The sequence below is a fragment of the Gordionus sp. m RMFG-2023 genome, chromosome 1 (assembly GCF_954871325.1).
Source record: "Gordionus sp. m RMFG-2023 chromosome 1, tfGorSpeb1-WG-v2, whole genome shotgun sequence".
NCBI lineage: Eukaryota > Metazoa > Nematomorpha > Gordioida > Chordodea > Parachordodidae > Gordionus > Gordionus sp. m RMFG-2023.
In genome coordinates, this window is record NC_088775.1 from 84722520 (window position 1) to 84750446 (window position 27927).

Genomic DNA, 27927 nt, shown 5'->3' on the forward strand with positions numbered 1-27927 from the left:
AAAATCAAATAATAATAAAAATATGTATAACACAATCAACTGGTATATATAATAAAACATTTCAATAGATATTAAAATTAATACTCAATTAACATTAAAATAAATTATCTCAACTGATCACAAATTTAAATTAACATTACAATAAATTATGTTAATTGAACACAATTAACATTATAGAAGTAATGATATAATTTATAATTATGATATGTATTTAAATGAATATAATGATAATTTAATTAAGAGAAAAGAGATTCAACCTCAAGGAAATATAATCCAGTCCATATAAAATGTTCTTATATTAATTCCTAAAATTAAGTAACTCAAACACATGGTTATTATGATGTTGTGTTATTATTGGATAAAACATAATAGAAAGAAGGAAATTTGACAAACTAGATATGTTTTTTGAAAAAGTTTCAAAATTTATTTAAAGAATAACAAACTACTGCTTCTCAAAATTATTAGTTATAAACTAAAAACGTTAAAATGGTTTAAAAAAATTAATGCGGAAGAAATTTTAAAATTGCGGGAGATTCTCGCTGATAGGAGGAGACCTGGCAGACCATGATATTAATTTTAAATGATCCGCTAATAATAACTTTCAAGCAATTCTAATTAAACACTCTCAGGTCTCATGATTGTTTAGTTCAGGAATAACAAATAAGCATTAGTTGGTTGAACATTCGTCACGAGAGTATATAACTTCAACCTGTACTAAAAATGTTATCCTTTGATAAATGAGAAACAAATATATCTTTTAATAAATTTACCATTTTATCTTTAATAAACAAATAGTGTTAAAAATTAAAGGTAAATCGTTCGCATCCCCCTTTCGTGTAGACGCTTGTATGTAGGTAAAATATTTACAGGACGTCGCCAGACTCAAAAATTTATACTTTTATTCAAAATAATATATCATGAAAAAAAATCCATGACTTTGTAAGATTAAAACCAGACCAATTTATAATTACTCTAAATAAAAAAATAGTAACAGTAGGGGTTTAATAGATAGCTTCGATTTCCTATTTTATTTTTAAAAAAAGGAAAATTGGTCTAAGAAACTAGATACGGGATTTGGTGGGAAAACAAATAAAAAATCTGCCCAAAGATTCGTAATAATAGAATTTGAAATGATTGCTGGACTTCGACGATATATCGATGAAGATATTCCTAATGATAAATTTAAAAAATTCCTTAACTCCTTTGGATACATTTTATCGGGCAGTATATGTCGAATGTGAAAGGGGATTTCATTTTATGATTTTGATCTCGTAGATAATCGAGCAAGTTTAAGAGTAAATAATTTGTCAAAATTTAATGTTCATACATATTAATGAACCTTTGATAACAGAATGGATTACAGAAAATATGGAAAAGGAATTATCGTGGGGTCAATGAAATATTTTCAAAGGAAAATGCAGCACAAAGAAAACGAAGAAATGAAAGATTTATGGAATTATCTTTTTAAAAAATTCATATATATTTTAATTTCTACAGATAACGGTGGTATTTTGTGACTTTTATTTTAAAAATCTAATATAAATGTATTTATATTCGTGTTTTATATATTTTATCATATTCTTTGATAATCCTTCTTTCTTTCTCTAAATGATACTCAAAACTTACTGTCACCAGAGTGCTTGTTGGGGGGGGGGGGGGGATTAATTATATATATAATGTCAACATGGGCATCAAATGAAAATTAATACAAAGATCAATTGATTACATTGATGCTCATCACTCTAAGCAACCAGGTGGGTGTTGGGGGGGGGGGGGGGGTGATATATCTCAACATGGGTATCAAATTAAAATCTAATAAAAAGCTTAATTTATTATATTAACATCTCTCTAGGGTGGGTCAATATGGGGGGGGGGGGTGTTCTAATATTTTCTAACATTATGACATGTGCATCTCAAATTAAGGCTACTAAGGAGATTAATTGATTACATTGGTTTTCATCACTCTACGTCTTCGACGTGGGTAAAGGAAAGGGGGGGGGGGGGTTGACAATTTTTCTACTATAATATCTTAACATGGGTATCAAATAAAAGAAGCTAATAAAAAAAATCAATTGATCATATTGATGTAGAGTTACAAAAATCCAAATTGAATACGATTAACAAAAAATAATAATTTCTTGACGAATATAATAAATTTTAATTAAACAAAAATACTTGTTTTCGTAAATTTTAAGTAACTACATAAATTATTCTATAAATATTTAGAATCATGCGCAAACATTCGTTAATTAATTTTTTAAAATTTTTTTAAAAATAAAGCCATTTGTAACCAAAAAATATTTTGTTTTTATTTCTTATCTCTCGCATTTTCTGCCGCCGTACATTAATTTTTGTGAGTTTGAAATGTTCTAAAACTAAATTAAAGCGGATCTTTATAAATGGTTAGATCATAATTTTAGAAGGATAGTAAGTAGTATGGTTAAATTGCTTGGTTGGGTCGAATTAGCATGATTTTTGATTGAGTTTTTGGTCGAAAAATGAACCAGAACCAACCCAACCAAATGGGTCAACCTGGTCTACCATATCCATAGACCCGAGTATCAACCCGAGCACCGACCCTAGCATCGATCGGAGCACGCACCGACTCGTGCGTTGGGTTGGTTCTGGTTCATTCTTTCAACCAAAAACCAGGGTCGTGGTCGTATAAAACCAACTAATTAACCACACTAATAGCAAGTAATAGTGTTCCTTTACGTCTTGTGCTCGTGTGAAGTCTCAGTAGGGCTGGACCTATATCAAGTAAAGTAAATATTATAAGATTAATACCCTTATAAAGATTTTAATTTCTAAGATAATAATTTATCACAAAATAAATATTAACTTTATATTTTCTAAAAAAAAATATATGAATTAGTAAAAAAAAATAATTATTTATTGATTAATCATACTAAGTTTGATAAAATAAATTCAAATAAATTATTAAATTTATGATAAAAAGTGAGATATATTTTTTTATATATAAAAATGTCAATTCCTCAAGGAATGATAATTATGAAAATAAGAGAAAGAATGTATTTAATGATGTTAATAAACCATTTTTTATTTTAAAAGTGTTTAAAATAACGTGCATATTTTTTTAAATGATTCAAAAAAAAAATTGAACATGGGCATAAAACACTCTAGATTACCACAGTTCTTTTGTTTTTATGGAAGAAAAATCCAATTTATATATCAAATATTTTATTTGTAACTTTAATATAGACTTAAAAAATTCAAAATATCTCTGAATTGGCATGATAATCTCTTTTACTATAAAAGAAAAAATAAAAGGGGTAAAAAAAATGAAATATATACTTATTGTTTTACTATATAAAATATTAAATAATAATGATTTTTTTTTTCACGGTATGAAACGAAGTGTTTCATTTAGTTCAAATAAGGAAACATTCGCGGGAAAAACATGGGTATCGAATAACTTTTGATAAACCCGTTAACCGGAATGGATTTATTCGATGATTTTTCATTGGCAGAAGTTAGCCAAGGGCTGTCGTCATTTGAATATTTACCGAGCCACCCCACGGCAGAATGGGCGAGGAATATTTTGTTTTTACCCATCATGTGATTTGGAATATTGTGTGGATATGCTATGAGACCGTGTATAACCTTATTACGTTTCGAAAGAGACATCATACTTTTGGCATCGTTGATCGGCTCGTTCAAAATCGGCGGGGACTCAAACGATTGTTGAACATTGTCTCGAGACGATAACATTAAATCTTGGTGATTGGCGTTAATAGGCCGGATGTTTTCATATTTTGGCTTGCGATAGTCACCGTTATATCTAGATTTGCGATTGCGATCAAACAGATCAGGTATATAACTTTGAATTTGGTTCTGAATTTTAGCGAAATCTACAAGGAACTGTGTTTGATTAACCTTGGTACTCGGAGTGGATTCTATTCCACTAGGTAAACGTTCATCTAAGACTATTAAATTGGCCGTTTTACCCAGATCAGAAGTTATACTGAAATTAAATGGCCTAGCGTACATAGGAGAATTATCCATTCTGGCGAAATTTTTAGAACTTAATAACGAATCCATGGGTTTATCGTCCGGTTGTAACATTACTTTCAAGTTTCCCGTTTTAGCCTGCGAATTAAATAGCAATGAGTCAGGGGGTGATAGTAAAAATCCCGATCTTTCCGACTTTTCTCTATGACTCCCATTGGAACTATAAATCATCGTTTGGAAATCCCCCTTAATAGATGCTACCATGGGTGGATTTTCAAATTCATCGATAGGAATCGATTCTTCGTCTTCTGGGGCCGAGTCGTTAGCATATTCGTCTCGTATCCTTAACCCATCAATCGCGTCTTCACTCGGTATGTACTCCTCTTCCTCGTATCTAGGTTGCCGGTCATAACTGGCCAGTTCGTCGTAAGATATTTCGTATGGCGATGTAGGGTCATCGTATCCATTCATTCGTTCTTGTTTATCGGCCAATCCATTCTCTATGTTTTCCTCGTTTTGATTCTCTCTCATTTCATTTTCTATTAAGTATTTGTAATATGCATCTTGATCCAATGCGTCTCCTTCATCCTCCTCGTAGGCCGACAAAGTTCGTTGGACGTAATTGGGACCGAGAATAAGGCAAAACCTTTCTTAATTTTCGCGTTCTTCTTTTGGTATATATCGGGTAGCGTGAGAACCTCCGCCTAGAATAATAGTCATTTGTTGTGTAAGAAGGATCTTCATATTCGTTTGACATATACTCCGGCACTATCATAGGTAGATGATGTCTCCTGCCAAAATTTAAATTTCTTCTATAGGGTACATGATGCCCGATATATCTATTTCCTAAATCGACGGGACGCAAATGGTTGCGTCTCATTTTCGAGAAATGTTTTTTTCTTCTACCTAAACGGCCATGTCGTCTCATCGATTTAGAAGGTTTTTTATAACCCGCGACATCGTTTCGCGTGTGCGCCTCATTAAAGAATTTATAATCCGTGGGTTCCTTTTCATTGACGAAAAAATATGACAAAATTTTTTCACTGCCTGGAAGTTTTTTCCTTTTCCCGTTCCTAGAGGAACTACTCGACGATGTTTTCTCATTGTAAAAATAATTGTAATCACTATTACCGGCCAATTCATTTCTATTTTGACCTTCGTTTCTATTTATTATAATCGTGTGAGTTTCATTTTTGAAGAAAAATCCGTTACTTCTGTTAGAATCAGATTTAGGATGGACATCTAATGATATATTTTCTGAGATATTATTACTTTTGGAATTATTCGATATGATAAGTGATTTTTTGTTGATAAGTGATTGAGTTTTATTTTGGAACAACGTAGAAAGGATGACGCCTTTTATAGTTACATCTTTGTAAATATTTGACGATGAATTAGGGTTACTTTTGTTGTTGAACGTAAACGAGTCAATTTTTAAAGTAGTTTTGGTATAAGCAATTGGAGGCTTAATATCACCTAATTGTATTATTATAACTGGTCTTGAACTTGAAATATTTATAAAGTTCCTCGATGTCGTTTGATTCGTAATATTTTCCGTAATATTTATGACGTTTTTATCGCTTTTCATAATTTCGTTTGATTGACCCGTCGGAATGATATGATAGACTTGTTCATTTCTAACCGAAAAATGATGACTACGGTTCATCACATCCCTCGCCTTTGTGTTCGGAAATTGGAGGTCATTACTTTTAAACATCCTAAAAAAATTGGAAGCCGAATTATTCCTAACCAGCATTATTCCAGCCACCGTTTGCGCAGACATCGCGATCGATAATAGATGAATAAAATATTTTAAATACATAAAAAACATATCAAAAAATAGAAATTAAAAATATTAGATAACTAAAATTGTATAATGAATCAGCCCATTATAAATATAATTATATATTAGATATAATTAAATAAAAATTTGATGCATGTAACATGATTTGCAAAATTTTGTCATTCGTTTCAAAAAAAGATCATAAAAGAAGGTCACGTAGAAAAAAAAAATATGAGATTTTTATCCTTTCAAAAATAAAATTTTAATTTTTTCTTTTTATTCTTAAAATTATTTAAAAAAATTTGAAAGTGCAAAATAAAACAATAGATAAATATTCTTATGAAAAATCAATAGCAATAATAATAACTTAAAATCAAACTCAAAGGTATAATGAATGAGTTACAATTTTATTTTGAATGATACATAATATATATTTTTTTTAAAATAAATATATATATATATAATTAATCTTTTGTGGGTTGTTGAGAATAATTTGGTTCTCAGTAATTATTGATTTGTTGATATAGCATATGTATATATTTTATTATATAAAACATTAAATATTTTTTCTTTTTTAAAAATGAGCTTGGAATTTAAAAATATGAGAGAATAGAAAAGATATACGGAAAAAAATGTCCGTTAAAAGCGGCATAAATGTCATTCATTGTTACTTTTAAAATAACGAGTAACTCTAAGCTGTTACTTTTGGAGACTTTTTTTCCCCTAAAATAAATTAAACAATTGAGCCCTTGATGTATCAGTACGATTTTGCTTAAAATTAGTTTTAGTCAATATGGATCATTGAAGATTTGATTGTGGACTATGGCAAGTCTTTATATGGAGTTGGTTAGGGTTAGATTATATAAAAAATATTTCTTTTGCGAGAATAAATTTTTTTTACATTTAGAGCTTTATGTAAGGCAGACAAATGTTGTTACGCGTTTAAAAGTGAATTGTCATTATTTTTTTAAAAGTAAGCCTTAATATTATACCTAATTCAGTCATTTGTTACAAATTTATTTACATTTTTTTTTTTGCTATAATATAATTTGCATAAATATTTTCTAATCATATTCTAAGTTGCCAATTCATAAATCCCATTTCAAAAAATGTCTTACTTAAGTTACTTTTTTTGAGTAATTTTTTTAAAGCTTAGGCAAATTGGATAATTTTTGTCCCGGGTCATCAAAAGCCCTAGAATGGTCCTGAGTGTAGGTTATAACCAAAAATAAAACTTAAAATAAGACAAGGTAAGAAATATCATTTGATATATTCATTTAATTTTAAAATCGGTATGAATTTACTTTTAAAAGTAAAGAGAAGATTAGAAAATATTTTTGCCCCATTTATTTTTTATAAGTGTAGCATATATCATAGCTTCGACTTTATGTAATTCTTTATTACAAACAAATAAACCATTTATACAAATTATATTAATCATAATTAATTCGATAACAACATCATAATAATACAATAATAAACATCCAATATCATCCCATTCTATATTCCCCGGCTATCATTTTCGTACTTTCTTCCATCTCCAAATTTATATGGTGTGGATTGATTATTCTTGTCTTTCTATCCCCGTGGTCGATAGTTAATCATTACATCTCTCCTCCACCCCCTTTATTCAATTCAAAACATCCTCATACAGTCGCAAACCTTGGATGGTCCCAATGGCGTTAAACTTTGAATGGCCCTCGAATGATCTGTTACCATGCTGTAACCACCCCTTGTCCTTGTCGAAGGTCTATCTCCTTTTAACTTAAATATTCTGGGCAACTACCCCAGAGTATCTTCGAACAATATCGATTCTAATTATCTTCCGAATAGAGGGTGAGGACCATGGTTGCTAATTCATATCACTCATCCTCATATTCAACCTCTATGATAACTAGGGCTGATAACCCATAGTCCCATCGTAATTTATATAATTACGTCTTTATCCAGGTTCTTTTATTCAGTCTCAGTCATTTTCCCCAGGTTCTCTTATCAGTATTTTCCCGATGTCTAAATTAGCCAGGTTTTTTTATAACCTTCTCAATGTCTAAATTACGATAGATCCATAATCATAATCCAAAAACCAAATTACCATATTGTTATTATCCATGCATGATATTCCATTTTTACTGAGTCATCAATTTCCTAAAATTAATTTCATATCATCACTATTTCAACTAAATCCTCAAATTAATTATCACAAATTATCCACAATCTCAAAATCATATTTGAATTCATTTACCACTTTGTTCATGGCAGATGGCTCTTAATACTTGATAAATATTTTCCATGTCAATAAAATCCCAAATCATTAACCAAAATCCACTAATTATTTAATTCATTCTTCAATTGTACCAAATTAACTATTTCATATTTTATTATTTTCTTCCTTTTGCCAATTCATTCATCATCCGATTTTTCTTTGTCAGCAATTATAATAATTATTTCAATATCAGAAACCATTATATCATAATTCATTCATTACTAATTTATTCATTGTCTAAATTCTGATTCAATTTAATTTCATGAAATATCCATTACATTTATATTGCACAGAATAATAAAATATATAAAAAATAGTTCATACTTCAATACGATTAAATATATTTCATTTGATCAGGTTAATCTCATAACGTGGCCAATCTATAGTATATATTTATATATACAACTTGGACTTCATGTAAATCTTTTTTTGCAAACAAATAAACCATTTATACAAATTATATTAATCATAATTAATCCGATAACAACATCATAACTCATCCCATTTCATAATCCTCGGCGATCATTCTCGAACTTCCATATCCATAATCATATAAAGTGGATTGATTATTCTTGTCTCTCTCTATCTCCGTTTTCGGTAGCTAATCACTACAATAAGGTTATTAATGTTGAATATATTTTTGTCTGATCACTTTATGTCCTTGGTATTTTCAGCTTGGAATTGTCAGGAATTCAAAGAAGATTTGAATTGATTAATATCTTGCAAAGTAGGGGAGACCGGCGATGTTTGGAACATTTTTCGTTCATACCTGAATATTTTCAATAATATTAGACTGATCTGAATAAATAAAACATCTTCCGTATTCTAAAAGTATAGGTTATTTGAAATAATTAATATATACATTTATAAAAACTATATTTTTTAGAAAATTGACTTTGAAATAAGATTTTTTTGTCCCAACTATGACATACTCGGTTAATGTTAGTTATAACATGGTGTGATATTGAACAAACCTAATTTGATAGGAGAAAGTTAACACTTGTTTATTTATAATATTTATATATAAAAAATAGTCATTTCGAACAGACCCTCTGGCCTAGTTAGATGAGTGCGTTAATCTCAATCCAGAAAGTTCTGGGTTCGAATTCCGTTCATGGTTTCTGAAGCCAACTTGGTGGTTCGATACTTGGGGGATGATATATGGTAGATCGAACTCGGCCACATAATTCCAATATTAAAAAAATTAATAGGTCGTTGTTTACTTATTGCTATATGTTGACTATGTTATATCTAATATATACCGATATACTCTGGGTAAATTGGAACACACATATGTGAGTGTTGGTCCTCTCATAGAATAAAGTTCTAAATTGATAAATAAATTTAAAATAGATATTTCAGTAAGATAAAGAGACTATGACGCATTTGATTTTTTGATAATACTGTAATACATAACAAATGAGTATTAATTTTGGAGTGCCTAAAACAAATATATAATTATATATAAATAATTTTAACTGTAAGTAATGATATATATGAGATTTTCGGATATTAATTTAAGGATTCTATACAGAAGATGTTCCTATCCTTTTTATTGTAATTTAGCATATCGGTAAAATGAGTCAAAATGACGTTCCCAACTATAATATGACAGTCCACCAATTTTACAAATATCATTCATAATTCCTGTTTATTGATTCCGAAAATTCGTCAGATTAAAAAATAGGGTTTTGACTTTCCTAAAATTTATTTATTAAGATTTTAAAAGTTTTATTTATAATTATAAACGATAAAGTTTACAATTATTTTTTATTACTTTTGGTATGCTAAATACATTTTCTTCTATAAAAATTAAATATTCTTTAAATCCTTTTTTTGGCCAATCATGTAGGAGGTAATTATCTATGTTGGGTTAAAATTTTTAGTCTTATAAAATAATAGCTAAATTATAATTGAAGTGGACATAGCGTTCCCCTGTATTGTTTCCAATATACTATATGCATTTTTTTTATATAGTAAAAAATTGATAAATGCCAAACAAATGAGTAGGGAGAGAAGGTTTCCCCCCATAGGGAGTATCTTGTATAGGAACTTGGCCAATAGCGTTAGGGAACGGAAGGCAGTAAGGAGAAAATTTTCGATGGTTCGAAAATAGGACACCACCAAAATGTTATATATTTTCGAATAAATATCGGGGTTACGCAAAACGATTAGATTCAGGTGCATAACTAGAAATTTTCTATAAAGGGAAGTGGAGACAATTTATTTTTTAATAATTGAAACGATCTTTTTCGAAACATTAAAATATTTTTGTAGAACAATGTTGTAAACCTAGATTCAAAATTTTAGCCAAGCAAATCATTACCTAAGACTTAAAGCTCGGAATTTTGCTAAAAGAAGCATCCAATGAATTTTCTGTCGCATATTCTTGAGATAAGTTTTTATTTTCGCCATAATGAAGAGAAAAAAATTTCTCATTTCTGCTTTTGTTTATCCAAAATATACCGTAATTGAAATATATTTATTTAAAAACTTATTTATTTTATAGTATAAATGCTTGCATATGGCATTTCAAAGAAAATCTAGTAAAATTAATCTTTTATACCAAGATTTAAATTCTAATATTAATTGGATCTTCCGATTTTTAATATCTTCTGGTTAAAATTGGGCAAGATGTGCAATTTTTTCTATATCGAGAGTCAATATTAGATCTTCAAACGAGTTGCAAAGCAATTATATTTGTAAATTGGATGGAGTCATATGATAAATTACAAATCGTTCATTGATTTGGGTTAAAGCTTGAGATGAGTCTAGGCTTATAAAGCTCCAAATCATGTAGTTGTGATTTTGTCTCAACAATAGTTTATATCACGTGAAATTCCTGGTCAAAATTATATACTACTTTTTTAAAGTTTATTTCATCAATATTTAAAGGTTTTTTTAATGCGAATATAATAACTAAAATACATCAATCTATTTAAATGACATAAAAAGTTTGAAATATATAATTATAATATAATTGGACCCCCAAAATTAAAACTAAAACGCGGCTATTTACACATAAAATGATTCTTAGAAATTTTGGTAATTTTATTTTATAAAAAAAAACACCTCTAATATTTATTGTTCAAATATCTTCTTTTTTTTATATATATAATAAAAATTAGTTCTTTGTAATAAGAGTGTATGGATTAGTTTGGCAAGGTACATTTTTTTGCATAATTTTTGGAAATTTATAACTTTCTTAAAAATTTATACATTTAAAAAATAAATTAGATTAATATTTTGTCTAGACCCCTCTCCCTTCCTAACTTATAATGAGTTATAAAATAAGGTTTCTATGTCTATTATTTTACACCGACAGACACAAGTTAATTACCTAGTTTGCTTATATTGAGATATTATATATATATATAAGTTAACAGTCAAACCATAAGTATTTTAAAATTTGAATTATTTTTTAACACTTTTCAAAAAATCATTGTAATAATTTATTTATTTTCCTTTTTCTCTCCCTTTTTCAAAGGAATTTAAGAAGAAAATCATGAAACATTTTTTGGCTTTTTGGATATTACTCATTATCTTTATACAATTTTCAAAAAATATCCATGGCTACTATTACAATCAACCAATTTATAGGACTCATTCCATGCAATCTTCAAAAAATATCCATGGCGCCAATAATAATCAACCATTTTATTATTCTAGTAGAGCATGGAATAATCAAGATCTGCTCAGATTCTTAAATTCAAACCATGAATTAATTAATCATTTTTGTAATAAATACAAGCCTGCAAGCATACCATGCACTTCTTGCTCTTCTAATAGATATGATGTCAAACGGGAAAGGGAATGGGCTACGCGTAATTCATTAGCCGAGATTATATAAATGACTAACTATACATATATCGCATAAATAAAAAATGTTTAATATATGTTTTATGTTATAAAATGAACTATATTATTATAATTTTCGGCCAATATATAATATCAAACAATTTTTTTTTATATCTATATAAAAAAGAATTAATTAATTTTTGTAAAATCTTATCATCAGTTTATTTTCTTCTTTTTTTGAAATTTTAATGATTTTTTTTTTTGCCCTTTAAAAATAAATATGAAGAATATTTATTAAACTGATTTATAATTATAAACTATTAAATTTATATTAACTTTTGTTAATAGAAATTTAATATTTAAAAAAATAAAATATTTTCGCTATAATGTAGAGTTATGTTTTTACGCAAAAAAGTTCAACCAGTTTTTAAAGATTTAAACTAAACAGCTATAATTTTTTACGAACCGAAAGCCAGGCCGGCTTTTTTTTTATCTTAACCTAAACAGATTTTCTACGCGGACAAGATTTCCGTATGACTTATATAAAAATCAAAAGAAATGAAATATTTACTTTTACGTCATAGTAAGCGCAGTCAATCTTTTCGCTATATGGTCGAGCTACGCTTGGACTCTCAATACATTACCCTGCATCATAGTAAGCACGAGTTTGCGGCGAATGTATACATCGCTGCGAATTCGCGATAACTGTGAATGCAGAGTAATTAATTTTAAAAAAAGTGGTGGTCAGGCTGAAAGGGTTAAATATAAAAGTAATTTTTTTTATTTCGTAATAAAGTAAAGTTGGAAAACACATTGTTTCTTTAAACTCCTAAATTTAAAATAAATCTAAAAAAATTTAAAATACGCTTTAATTTGGAAGTAATGCAAACGTTAAATTTGGATGCACTATTAAAAACTTATAAAACATTTTTTTTTATCTTATTAAATTTTTAAGCTGAAAATAAAAATAAATTTTTTTTGTCTATCCCGAACAATTTTAAAAAATGTGGCTCAAGACGTCTCGAGATATATATTAGTGATATTTTATTATATTATTATTATAATAAATCCCCCAAAATCCTACCTTTACCCTCATCGTGTCGGGGGAGTGGCAACGTCATTTGGCGGCTAATGGAGGTCTAAAAGGTTCCCTGTGGTCTGAGTCTAGAATAGGATCACTGTCTCCTCGACGGGGTGTAAAAAAAACCACCTAAAGGGGTTGATGTCAGGAAGGGCATCCGATTGTAAAAACCTTGCTACAAAATTTCCTAATGACTAAATCAGAGGGAAAACTGGCCAACCCGAAAATCGCCATTTAACGGAGAAGAAGAGTATATTATAATAAATCATTAACATATATTAGAATAGACTCAAGCACGAATAGGTCTCACCGAAACATAAGTAAATTTCTTTTAACTCAGCTTTCGCCAACCATTATTACTTGGGAAATCGGGCATAATTTTTTGAAGCCAGACCCAGTTCAAATTTTTTTTTTAAAGAAAGGTGTCTGGCGACCGATCAGATTTTTTTAAATTTAATTCATCCCAAAATTAAAATATCCGCATTTTTAGAAAATTAAATAAATTTGTTCAACCTTTCTGGACAATTTTTTTTTGATAGCCCGTTCGGACCGGGCTTTGCAGACCTCTATACATTTTTTTAAACAATTGGCTAAAAAAAATACGTATTTAAAATAAAAATAAATTTTGAAGAAAAAATCAAAACAAATCTTGCTAAATTTTTCTTATAAAATATAACTAGTGAAAACGTCAATTAAACATTTTAGTAATCGTTTATCAATCTCTAATATACAAATATGCACCTTTAAAATGTTTTACCGTTTTCTTTCTTTCTTCGAAGTGATTGTTCCTAAAATATTTGTTGCCTTTAGAAAAAAAATTTAATTTGCCAAAAAAAATCTCAATAAAGGATGCACCTTATAAACTTAAAACATGTTTCATGTCAGTCTCCATTTTATATACAAAAATTACATTTGCCGCTTCTTATTTTGTGTTACCCTTAGACAATCCCTAAGATACCCCGCAGGGAGGGTCCAGGGTTGGACGATAAGCGTTATATAGCTAAACTTATATACTTTAAAAATAGATAAACGCACAATAAATAATATGGCAAGCAACAAGCAACATTTTCTTTTATTAAGTAATCGAAGTAATAATTATCACGAGCCCCCCATATCGGCCGATAAATATGCTCGATACTGAGTCAAATAGATTGGGATGAATGGTTATAATACATAAAAAATTAAAATCACAAAATAACAAATCCCCCATAAAAAAAGGAGTGTTGAATTTATATTTAATATTTTGTTTTTTAAAAACTATATGATATATTTTTTTTTATAATTAATCGAATAAATTATCTATATTAAGGTAAAAATTAAAAAAAAATTAGTCACATGCGTGTCATTTGTCATTAACATAGTAAAAATATTCACAAACACAAAATTACCTAATATATGTCAGGTGACAAAAAATATTATATCTTACAGAAAACGGGTAAAGTGTATATAACATTATAATTATATAGAATAGAATAGAGTATATATTAAAATTTGATATATTAACCCCGTTATTTCCTAAGTTATATTAGAGATGACTGTCATTTAAAGATTTTTTACGACGTATTTTTGGGATGTACAATGTTTGTTATACATTTTAAAATAAAGTGTGCTTAAAAATTAAGTAATTTTATAAATATAATCATGTAAATATTTTATATAATAATAATGCCTCGAATAAAAAAAAAAGAAATTTGTTATTCAAATGATTCGCTCCTTTTTGATTTGATAAACCAATTTAATTTCGCGGTAAGAAAGACGGATGAGGAAGAGAATAGCAAAAATGTCGGAAATGATCAACATCGCGAAAACGTTCCACCAACCTTTAGTAGCGACTAGACCCGCTATAAGTGGACCTATGGCGGCACCTTTTTATTTTTATGAGTATTGTAATGATTAAAATAAATCATCGTAAAATGTAATTAATCACCTGACAATTTTAAAAAGAAATAGTATGATAATAGGTTGTTAATATTAGAGTTTGAAGAATTTTTAAAGAAATTTTTTTGCCAAAAATTTGTGATTTCAATCATGTAAGTAACATTCTTATGCGTAAAAATCACAAAATATTTGGGATTTTATAGGTAAAATTTTGACCAAAAATCTTCAGTAAAAATCTTTGAAGTTTTTTTTATTTTGAAGAGCATTTCGAACACTGGTTAATATAATATAGTATGACTTAACTCTTTAAATCTAAAAATCGAAGATCAATTTTAATAACTTTACCATAATAAATGAAATTTATATAAAGCTATTACTCTTATAAAAAAAAGTTTAAAACTCTCGATAGTAGTGAATGGGAAGAGTCTTTCCTTGAAAATCCTCGCGTCCTTCATAATGTGTACCAAGGATGCGTCCGCTCTTAGACTTAAAAAAGATCGATTTGTTTAATTATATAAACTATCGCCTGAGAATTAGATTATTCTATATCCACTTTTTGTTAAAAACTACTTTTATTTTAAGATAAATCGTTTTTTTTTTAAATTATTATACTTTTCTATTAAATGAAAAAAATTCGAAATAAATATAAAATAAGTTATATCATAGCCAATATAACGTTAAATATCCTATAGAAAACAATAATAAAAAAAACTTATTTTTTTTAAATTGTTTCTCCTGCCAAAATTACAAAAAGTGTAGATGTAATTATCTAATTCTCCAGGCGACGATATATTTAATAGGGAAATTTACCTTATATCTTTAAAATAATTTAATTACTCTAATAAAAATGGAGAAAAAAAATGTTTAAATTAAATATTTCTCTAAGGAATTTCCTCAATATTTAAAAAGTTTTAATGGATACAGAAGTGAAAAGCATTATTAATGGATATTATAGAATAATAAGATGAACATGAAAAAATAGGTTTAAAAAAAAACTAGAAAAAAATAATGAATTCAAATTATAAAAAATATTTTGCTATAATTATATGCTACAAATCACTGATTTTTTTTAATTTTGCAAAGTTCTTTTTATTCTAGTATGGAGTATTCATAAAAAAAAATTTCAAATAAAAACTAAAAATTACATTCATTTTTAATATTATATATATTTATTATAACTTTTTAAGATATCTACTACTTGTTTTTAAATAATGATCGAAGTTTAGATTTTATTTAATTGCGTTTATATTTAAATAATATTAGAATTATTGTATCCTAAAAAAAATAAAAAGACTGGAATGAGATGAACGGTTCCAATTCACTATTTCGAAAGTGTAGAACTTTCTTTTTTTGTTATTACTTTTTCTTTCTTTCATTTATATGCTATATTATACAAGACGAATCATTGTGCAAAAAAATGGCGTTTTTTTTAATGATGCCTAGATCATTAGCATCGTAAATATGTCACGTGTCTAACATATATAAAAATGGGAGGCTGCGCTATCCGTAATTGTATACAAAATGGCAGCCCACCTTTTCAAAGAACACATTCATGTGAAAACCAGAATTTGGAAATGGAAACTAAAACCTGGAACCGCGCCAAATTTAAGAACCGGAATTAACTTTTCACAATTTTAGGAATTAGAACCGGTGACACTTTTTAAAAAATATTTGGACTAGAAAACCTTTTTTTAGTCAAAGCTTCTGGTGAAAGCACCTATTTCGAGATAAATTTATGTGAGGTATGGGGCCAGATGAGCGAAGTGATGATGGGCTAGAAGGGTGTGACCCTAATTTTGTAATGGGATGTCATATTCCATTTTAAATTTACGCTAATGATATTCACCCCGAAAAAAGGACCCTCGCGAAATGAAGTATAAACTAATAATATTTTTTTTAATTTTAAAAAGAATAAATAATAACCTAAGGAGCCCGAACCGTCGATTATAGCCGTAATGGTGGCGAGCGCCTTGGCGTGCTGACTATGCCCAATTTTGTTTCCGAGTTCTGCCGAGACCGCAGTCGTTATAAGAGCGTATGGTCCGTTAACGAAATGACCAGCTTATATTTTTAAAGGTAAAAAAAAGGATTGATTGGTGAAAAAAGAGATAATTATCCAAATCGAAATAAAGGTCATAGTTAGGGAATTTAAGCTTACAACCAGAGGCCCGGAAAAGGGCTTATTTTCCCCTGATATATTCTATTGAAAAAAAATATGCCATGCTCACGTTCCATTCCACGTTTCGGAACGCGTTCCTAAAATAATATCTAATTTTTCACTTTTAATAATAATCCAATTTTTAATTAATCTTTATATAAGATCAATTATTACAACATCTCTAAATCATTATCTTTAAAATTTTTGACAATTTGGTAACAAGGTATTCATTGAAATATTATTATTTCAAAAATATCATAATTAATATAATTAACAAAATTAATTATTTTAAATTTGTTTTAAAAAGAAATTCCATAATATTAAAATCACATAATAATGTAGAAGTCCTAAAATTCTTTCTGTCTTTCTTTCTTTCTTCACGAGGGAAAAAAAAATATATAAAGAATTTTGATCTTTTCTACAGTTTTATATATATATATATTAAAAACTTATGAACAAGAGGCATATATTGGTAGCGTAATTAACGTGTCCATAGGCGTGGTAGTAGTATATGAGGGGGCAGGATAGAGCCAACATAAATGCGCACACTGTAGCACTCGCCTCGGTCCGATCTGATATATACCCTTTTAAAATCAAAAACATTTTATATACTAATTTAAAATATGTCACGTGCATAGCGCGTTAGCAGGACTTAGTATTCTAAAGATAATAACTGATAAATAGTAATCACACATTTTTTGATAACAATATTTGCATTTAACTTTTTCTTATTGCTAAAAATTTGCATAGGTAGAACAATTATTCTTTTAATAATCATTAGATCCACGTGGATTCACGGAAATGTTCAAAAAAAGGATCAAAAAAAATAAGAATCTCAGATAACGTCAAAGGAAAGAAATACCGTAAATTTACGAGGCGGCTACGTTTGTTCTATTCTCGTTAAAGAATAAGTGAAAATTGCAAAATATTAATTTAAAAGCTATTTAAATCTCTTTCATTCGTTCTTCTTTCACGTTAATATTTTTTAAAAATTTATAAAAATAAAGAATCATCACGACAATAATCTTCTTTTTGATCGTAGAACAATAATAATCTAAATTATCGAAAAATTCGCGTTTACCCGCCACTATCCCACCTAAAATACCGCCGAAATCAAAGATGGAAGCTAAAATGGCCGCTTTTCCGGGGTCGAGAGACGATGAGGCGCTTATATAGTTCGGAAGCCAGAACAAGAACGTGTAACTTACGGCTTTGGCGAAAAATAGACACAACGAAAATTCAAGAACGCCGGGTACTCTCAAGGCCTTGCGTATACCGATGGGTTTTTTTCGGGTGGATTTTAAAGGAGGGGGCGAAGAGCCAAGTAAAGGAACGATATCGTCCGATCTATATTTTGTGTAAATAAAATAAATGAATATTCATGATGAGTTAAAAAAGAATTCAATTATAAGAAATGTAAGTAAATGAATCTCGATTTTTTTTGGTTAATGATGCTTACTACCAAGTCAACGTATAGCAATTTTCTAAATAACCAAATTTGCTAAATACCGATCAAAATTAATTAAAATATAATAAGACCCATATTATTTAATTTTTTATAGCGGAATCACGTGGTCGAGTCCGGCCACCTATATATCATCCCCCAAAGGACGGAACCACCAAGTTAGATTAAGAAAAAAAAACATGATCATTGCCGGGATTCGAACCATGACCATCGAATTGGTAAACGACGCTCTAGCCGACTAGGCCACAGAAGCATTCTAAAAATCACGATTTTCAAATATATATTATATCCAAATGAAAAATAAACAAAATACAAATTTGATAGGTAACACCTTACATTAACCATTTTTTTTAGCTGGTACAATCAGCAAAATTTTTTTGTTGACCTTAATTTATTAAGCTATTATGAATATCGGAAAGCTTGCCGTAATTCCGTATAAAATTTTCTTTCTTTCTTCCATTCCTTCTTTCCTTTCTTCCTTCTCCATACTTCACAAAACTCGCTTAATTAAATTTCCGTTTTAAAATTTGTTCGCTTTTCGCGCTAGCTTTCGAGAGGTGAGATTTATACCCCCTCCCCCTCTTAGCGAAACAAAATGCAAATATTTTAAAGAATAAATTATGCTAATTATTTAAATGAACTGGAATTCCAAAAACAAACGTTATGATAATCACGTTCTCTTTCCTTTCCTTTCCTCCTCTTTCTCGATATATTATTTTCTTCCCCTTCCCGTTTTATTATTATTATTCCTCTACAAAGCAGTTGACGATAAAGTGACTCCATTCGAGGCAGACTACAAAATTACCGAGCTCAGAGTTTTTTTAGAAGGAAGATGTGTATTTCCGCTTCTACTTACGGTTTCCGCTTTTAAATCTGATCCCGTTTTTCGACACTACTTCAATAAATTTGATATTTTTAAAAAAAATTATGAGAGAGAAAAATAAAATTAAATATTTTAACTGAGAATTGGCAGACAACAGATGAGATCTTTCATCGACGAGTTTGGAGTCGTAGTAATTTTGACTGCAACTATTTTCGAATGAGGAGGTAGACGGTAGGCCCCTTTCGAGGGAATCAGATTTCTTCTGCTTATGATCGGTGATCAGTGATTCGGCGTCTTTTTTTTATAAATTTTAAAAAAAGCTAAACTCGACGAAGACAAAGCATTATGTAAAAACTTGGGGTTTAGCTCCCCCCCCCCTCCCAAAGGAACATATGAATAATTATTAATAAAAATTGTAACTAATAAAGAATAACTATTCTCCTGCAAATGGCCTTTTCTGAAAAGATAAGTATCAATATTTCACTATTTTACATAAAAAGATATCTTCCGCAATCGATATTAAATTTTAAGTCGTACTTAAATCTCGAATAGAGTATTAAGATCGGTCATTTTATTCTAAAATTCAAATTTCGATTTTAAACATCTATTATTCAAGTTATAAAAAATAATAATAATTTCGTTCGCCATAAGTTCATTATCATAATTATTACACATTTCTTCGTAATCTCTCTCGTAATTATTATACTCATTACAATATATATATTCATAAGTCACGTATTAACAGCTGATCGAGTTCATAAAATCTTTTATACGGTAGATAAATCCAGGTAGGATGATAGATCTAGTATTAAAAGATTTTATAAACCCGATAAAGCTACCAAAACGCGGGGCATCTGATCCATTGTGAATTCAGTCTTAGATTATAATAATCCCTAAAGTGATATTTATAGTAAACGTATATTTAAGCGTTGCCTATTTAAGGCTTTAGAAATCACAGTTAATAATGTTTGAAATGTACGTCGCAATATGTTTTTAATTTTATCATAGCGTTAACATCATAACGTTTTTATTATCTTGATTTGTAAATAACGCTGCGTTAAATAAGCCGCTGGAACGTATAGGCGTTTACTATAAATAAGGCCTAACTCACAATATCCCCTCCCAAAAAAATGCATACCAAAATAATTCTCACCTCTTTTGGTCTTTTTTCTTCCGGCAGTGAGAGCTAACCCGGCGTAGCACTCTTCGAACTCTTCCGGCGACGGCACCAGAAATAGGGCTACCGGTAAGGCCATGAATATTAGGATCAGGCCTGGAACCACGAAAGACCAACCCCAAGGTCCGTTAACCCAAAGAGCAGCTATAAGGCCACCTATTATATTTCCCACCGAGGTGTGCGAGTTCCAAATACCAAATATCAAGCCCTTTTTACGTTTTCCGAACCAAGAACCCATGCAGGTAACAACACAGGGCCATCCCGAGGATTGAAAAGCGCCACCTTTAAAAAAATATATATATAATGCATAAGAATGAATGAATGCTAATTATAATTCATCTTGAATATATATATATAAATGCCAAATAAGGGTAACCATTAAATCCCGAAAAATAAGGGGGGGGGGTGAACAGGAAGGAATTTAGAAGTGATATAATACAATGAAAAGTGAGTTTTTTAAAATGTTATTATAGGATTTATTAGATCACTTCATAAAAAAAAAGGTGTTCCATTTTATCGACTTGGCCAATTATTTGATCATAGAAAAGACGTGATTTACATTAGGTAATTAGGAAAATAAGGCATATCATAAGAATAAGAATGACGTTATTTTTAAAAAAAGGAATATGTTTTTTTTGTTTATCTTTTAATGTAAAGTGTCAAAAAATAAATAACAGCCTTCAGAAAGAATTGGTTGTTGGTTATAATAAACCATATAGCTTAAAATTATTATCTATTAAGATTTAAGAGCAAAATTAATTTGAATCATTATATTTTTATTTTTTAAAGAAATCTATTGTTTTCATTCTTTATTGAATAATAAATGTGAAATTTTTCTTTTTTTAAAAAAAAGAAAATTTATTAATGCTAATTTAATTTTTTTTTATTTGATATTAAGATGATTAAGCTATAGATATGGCATATCCAGTTTCCTATAAGGAGGAGGACACTATTAGATGGAGTTTTTTACCATATATTATATTAGAGGTTTTTAGGCTCAATTATTGTAAGCCTTTGGATATATAATATTTTTATAAAAATAATTTTGGATCTTCACTTAATTTTCTTATTATAAATTTTTTTCCCCAAAAAATTTTGAATTATTCATTATTTTAAAAAGTTATTAACCTTTACTATAAATTTTTCTTTATAGTAATATATTGTATAGAATTTTGGGTCATATGGGGGTGTGCATGCGAGAAATTTTTAAGCTTCAAATGATATTTATGAGAACTAGCAAATTTGTGATGCCCCACCCCCTGGTTTTTTCCTTAAATTAGACATTAGTTTTATTTCTTTTATAATTTTAGTGATCATGAATAAATAATTTATCCTATATCCAAAACCAACTTACTTCATTTTATTATGATCTAATTTAAAAAAAATAAAGAATTATTTTTGAAGTTTTCTTTTTATAGAAGATTTAGATAATCCAATATAAAATAAGCTATGAATAGAAGTCTGCAAAAATAGCCTGAAAATGCCAACCCTAACTGAATATGTTTTAATATATTTTTTGATATATGCTGCTTTTCAGAAACTGGCTCTAATTTCTAAAAAAAATTAATAAAGAGCTTAATCTAATTGCAAACTTTTAATTTATGATATACATTATATGTAGTAATACTCACCAATTACTTGTACAACAAAGTAGTAAGCAGCTGAATGAATGTTCAAAAAATAACCAGCTCCAAATAGAGCTGTAAGAGCCCCACTACCAATCATACCACATACTAAAAAATGCCGCAATGGTAAATGTTCAGCTAAATGACCTGATACAAACATAGCCAAGGCATAACTGAACAGGTAGGCCATGTCAAGTGCACCAAACATCTCGTTGTAATTTGGACCATCAAATGGGGCCCAATCATCACAATGAGAACTTAGAGAATTATTTGGAGGTAAATATATATCGTGAGTATCAAAATAATAAGGACTCCTTAAGTGAAATTTGGTTGGATGAGATGGTGTAACAATATTTATATAATTTGAACAATTGGCAGGATGATGCAAAGCTGATTTTACTACACTTATAGGTCGGCGGGATGCATGGAAGGCAGTGTATATAAAGAAAGTAAGGCAAAGTATAAATATTGGGCAATATTTATGAACTATGACATCATTGCTCTGAGGAATAGTGATATTACTTGTAGGAGAGGATTTACGCTCATATTTAACATTATTGTATGATTCTTCTTCATTTTTATTGTCATCAGCTGATAATGAACGTTTATGAGCATTTTTGTGAGAGTTTGCATTGTATTTAATTGAGCCCTCTAAAACCCCATCATGCAAATTAATGTTTGAAGAATAATGAGTTTTAGTTGATTTACATAAAAGTCTTAGAATCCAAGAGGTTCCAAGTGGGAAATGCCTTAAAATATAAAGTAATAAATAGGTAATAAATTTAAGCAATAAATTTTATCCATTATATTTTGTAAGCTTCTAAAATATTTAACATTTATTTCATTATGAATTTACTTAATATGGTCCCCAATTTTTAAAGATATGTCGATGTGTCTATAAATTTATAAAATATTTTATGAATGTATGATCGTCATATGGAAAGTTATAGCTTATAAAGTAGATTAATAAAAAACATTATTTTTGTTTATAAAGAGAAAGGTATAAAAAACAGGCTTCCTGAAACTAAATTTATAATGTAAGTTTTAAATTAGACCTTTTTAACTTAATCCTTGTCTTATAAATAATTGTATTTATTTTTTGGTGTAATCCCCAAATAATTTCTGAATAAATGATATCTTTCTATTGCTTACTAGCTTCTAAATTTTTATATATGATAAAAGAGAGAAAATGATTCATTAAAATAATTAATTTTAGTTTGATTTTAAAAATCAACTATATTCAAACTTTGTCTCTAAATGTGTACGAGTTTTTCTTCAAAAATAAATTTCCCTAGACTAAGCATACATATTAAATTTGGTAGGATAAAATTTTAGATGAAATAAGGCAAACGTATTGCTATATAAATTATTAATACTTTTATTATAGACGTATATTAATACAATTATAATGCTATACATCTCCCAAATAAGAAACTATTTCTGTTAAATGTATAATTTAAAAGTGGGTAGGCATTCTCTCAGTAAACTCATATTCTTGCCAATCAGTACACTATAATATTGCATTCATTGTTAATTAGGAAGTTTTTAATTGAATTCAAGTTCTAAAAATAACTCTTTTACATTCATGATATTTTGATAGTTGATAGTAGAGCATTAATTATTTAAGTTATTCTTTTAAAATTTACGAAGGGAGTACCATTATAATAAAAAAGTTGTAATTAATGATATAGGAATATCTCCGCTAAAGGCGGTAAATTTTTGAGGGGGGGGGGGGTAAGTATAGTCATTTGAGGAGGGTTGTATCGAATAAAAATCCTATCATTTGGACCCTGGGCATCTGAGATATTCAATATTAAAAATTCCTCTCCTTTTTCCAAACTGGCAAATAAAACATGGATTCTTGGTTATGGTATGAATTATTAATATTTTGATTTATTGTTCTTTTAAAATCCCAGCAAATTCGTAATGTTTTATCTTTCTTTTGTACAAGTATAGGTGATGCATAGAGTGATTGATTATTGTTTTTTATTCCTATTTTTAACAATCTGTCTAAATTCTCTTTAACTTTTTCTTTCAATTATTATGTTAGGGAACGTGATTTACAGAAATTTGGTTTCTCATTTTTTTAAAATATTTATGCCTTAAAATCTTTCAAGCATCCCAATTCTTTGGTAAATAATCGAGGAAATTCATTTTGTATATTAATGTTATTTATTTGTTCATCCCTTCCAATCCAAATATTAGATTTTGTGCATATCTTTTTGTAATAATGAGAGGTAGTTCTAATTTTCGCCCTCTATATTATACTTTTACTATAGTCTGACCTAATAGTGGTATATTAGTACCTGTATAGCTTTTAAGTTTTAGCATGTAATTTATTAATCCAGGACTATTAAGCTTATTTTTCCAATCTATTTCGTTTATCGTGCTTGCCCTAGCTCCAGTATCAAATTCCATTTTGATATCATGTTTATTTTGATATCCACCCAAAATTCTGGATTATATTCATTTATTGTATTATTACTAAAATTCACTATTTCTTTTCTACAGACTCGAGCAATGTGCCTAATTTTGTTGAATTTATAATAAGTGGCATTTAGTAGCGTCAATTAAAATAAAAAAGTTATTAATTAAGCAAATAGGTGGCTTACTAAAACAAAAAGAGTTACGACAAACATTTTGGTTTAGCCAATATTTAGTGCTTGATTTATATATTTAAATTTCTTTATTAATCGATTAATCGCCTAATATAAAAACAGTTATATGCTAAATAAAAGGCATTAGGTCTGGCCAGCAACCCTTTGGAAGCACTAATAATCATATATCATTCTTTAGTGCTTGGCTAGTAGAGGTTAGTGCTTCAATTAGTTAAATTAAAAAAAATTATTAACGAAATAAAAAAATAAATCACAATAAAATTACGGCACACCAAAATAATAACTATAGTACCAACATCCATGTTTATTATTTAGTGTTAATTAGTACATTTAAATTCCATAATTGGTTTAGTAGCTCACCGCCTGATTGCTTACATAAAACTACTGTTTCAGTTAAAGCAATGATATATATAACTATAGATTGGCGATTAAGCATAAAAAAAGTCCACACATTGAAATCAGCTGTAGCGCCATTTTGTAGCTTGTACGTTGATCAAATACCTCAATAATAATAATATTTTTTTTAAAATTTAACAATTTTATATCTAAAATTTGTTAATAATGAAATTAAGTAATATAATCAAAATATCATTGGGTTAAAGTATATAGGGATGAAAATAATACTAATAAAGTTTGAAATTTGAAAATATATTTTGCAATTTACATATTTTTAGGAAATTCTAAAAATAAATTTTTATAATAATATATATTACCAAAAATGTATATAACAAGCAATATATAAAAATTTGGTGTTAACACCTAGTAATTCACCTAAATACATATGATTTTAGGACAGCATGGTATAACGGTTCTTGAAGAAGATTATAATTATAAATAATAGGACACAGCTGTAACTTAAAAGTCCATTTCAACTTTATATGTATTATGGAAAAAAGAATTGAAGCTACAGCTAGCATTGACCGATCCATATTTTAATCCAATTCGAGTATTCAGGTGGCTGATACTCGAACACTCTCACTTTATATTCGTATCTTTCTAAAAAAATTAAGATAACTGGATTGGTGACACCAATACAGAATTTTAAATTCTGAATTCAATTATATTTATTGATTTTTTTAGTGAGAAACTTTTGATAACAATAATCATATTAATAAGGTATTCGAACCGAACCCAAAGAAAACCCGGGTTTTTGAAAAAAAATCTGAACCCGAACCGAACCCTGTTTGTAAAATTTCCAAAACCCAGAACCGAACCTGGGAGTTTTATTTGAACCCGGGTTCAACCGGGCAGTGTATTGTTTAAAATCATATATTAAGATATTTGTATAATTATAAATAATATCATTAATAATTTAATTGAGATTTTATAATATTTTCAAATTTCCATTTAAGTGAAGTGTTAATAAATTTTAACTATTTAATTCACGTCTAAATTTTTTTAATTTATTCTCAAAGATTTCGTTTGGAATGTTAATAAATTTTATAAAATTAAATTCATTTAGGCCATTTATTTTTAATTTTTAGCTAATTCTCAGATTATTAATTAGAGGAAAATAAAAGCGAACAAATCAAAGTAAAAATCATTATATTGGATATTGTCACTTTAAAGAAATAAGTCTAAATAAAATTTTTTAAATTGATAAATGATTGATTGCATTTTTAAATATATTTTATCTATAAATAATATAGAATTTTTTTTTATCAGTTCAAAAATTTTTAAACCCGAGCTGAACCCGAAATCAAAAATATTTCCCTGAACCGAACTCACCTATTTTTTTTATTCCTTAAACCGAACCCAACAAAAATTTTGCCGGGTTTGAAACCCTGATATTAATAAATAACCAATCACAATATTGAGAAGCTTATATGATAAAGAAATTTTAAATATAGCACACTTAGCGGCTAACTCGATTCAAGTAATAAGCCTTGGGGGTCAGGAATATTTTTACCAGCACTAATAGATTGATTACTCTCCAATAAATTTATTCTACCCTAATTCCATTAAAAAATAGGAAGAAAATTGTACAACCCCCCCCCCCCCCCTCCTACCTCATTAATATAGACTTGTGTAAGACAATTAATACTATGCAGATATATCAAATTTAGTAAAAAAAATATTACAAATATTCTTAATTTTATATATTATAACTTTATACGTTATTTTTTTAACACTCTTCAATGCAAGGTCTAATTCCAAAGGGTAGGCAAGAGAAAGGATTCACAGAAATGATATAATAGTGATCGCTATAGGCACCTTTAAAAATTAAAACACTAATCTAATTGTTATATGTATCATTGAGTTAAATATAATGTTGTAAAGGAACGCGTTTAAATTGACTGCGTTCGTGAACGAAGTTGGTTTTTTTGGAAAAAATAATGAACAATGTTCCATTTATTTTCGACGAACTTTGAACGCGTTCGTTTTTTATGACGAACGTGTTCGATTTTAACCATCGTTCAATTTTATAAAATCTTCTTATCACTGAAAATAAAAAAATTAATTTAATGTCCTAATTTTTTAAGGAAAAAAGGTTATTTTTTAATCTGCTGTGTATCCTTTAACACATTTGAATTTTTTAATCAGCCAGAATTTTATTCTGATATTAGCATAATCATGGATGTTGTTTTTATTATCATTTAGAATCAGATGATTAACATTACCATGGCCCAAGTATAATAATTTATAGTAACATCATATTCAATAAATCAATTATATCTTTACCAAATGTAAAATGCGTCCAAAAAGTATAATATCAGTTTCAAAATCTTCAAGTTCTAATTTAAAGAGATACTTGATTATAATATTTATTTTTTATGTAATATTTATAACTTTAAGTATCCTGTTAATAATTTATTTTAGCACCGCCATGCCATGGCGCCCATAAGGACGCGGGACGCGAAAGATAAGTGTTTTATTATTGGGACAAATAAATAATCGCGTACAATTTAGATACAAAGTTATCCGATAGCAGCATTTCAGGGATCCAAACCGAACCTGAACCGGACCTTTAAACCGGCATTATCCGTATTTTTATCTAATCTGAACTGTTAAATGATTTTCTATCTGAACCTAAACGGAACCCCTCATGATTTTGCTCTTATAAATGAAAAATTGGGTTCGAAATTACTACTCTCCTTCGAAAGCGGCCCTCGATATTTTTATCAAATGTATTTCATTATTAATTATGGATTATTATAATAGATATAAAAAGCAAAAATCATTAAATATTATATACATAGATATAAAATAGTTAATATCTTATAGAATTTATTTATTTTTAGCATGATTATTTGAAATTTCGTTATTATTTTTAAATTTTTATCAA

At 28.3% G+C, this 27927-nt stretch overlaps 1 protein-coding gene across 1 annotated transcript; it reads right to left on the minus strand.

The window, feature by feature from the left end:
- Window positions 1-13938: 13938 nt before the first annotated feature.
- On the minus strand, window positions 13939-24441 carry LOC135930852 (glucose-6-phosphate exchanger SLC37A2-like). The gene is made up of 9 exons (XM_065467645.1): window positions 24330-24441; window positions 23877-24054; window positions 22030-22772; window positions 20375-20680; window positions 19359-19515; window positions 18015-18280; window positions 17383-17517; window positions 16699-16836; window positions 13939-14762 (listed from the first exon to the last, which is right to left on the minus strand). Exons 1-9 carry the CDS (start codon window positions 24439-24441, stop codon window positions 14596-14598), a joined length of 2202 nt encoding a protein of 733 aa, XP_065323717.1. The 3' UTR covers window positions 13939-14595.
- Between the last annotated feature and the right edge of the window lie 3486 nt (window positions 24442-27927).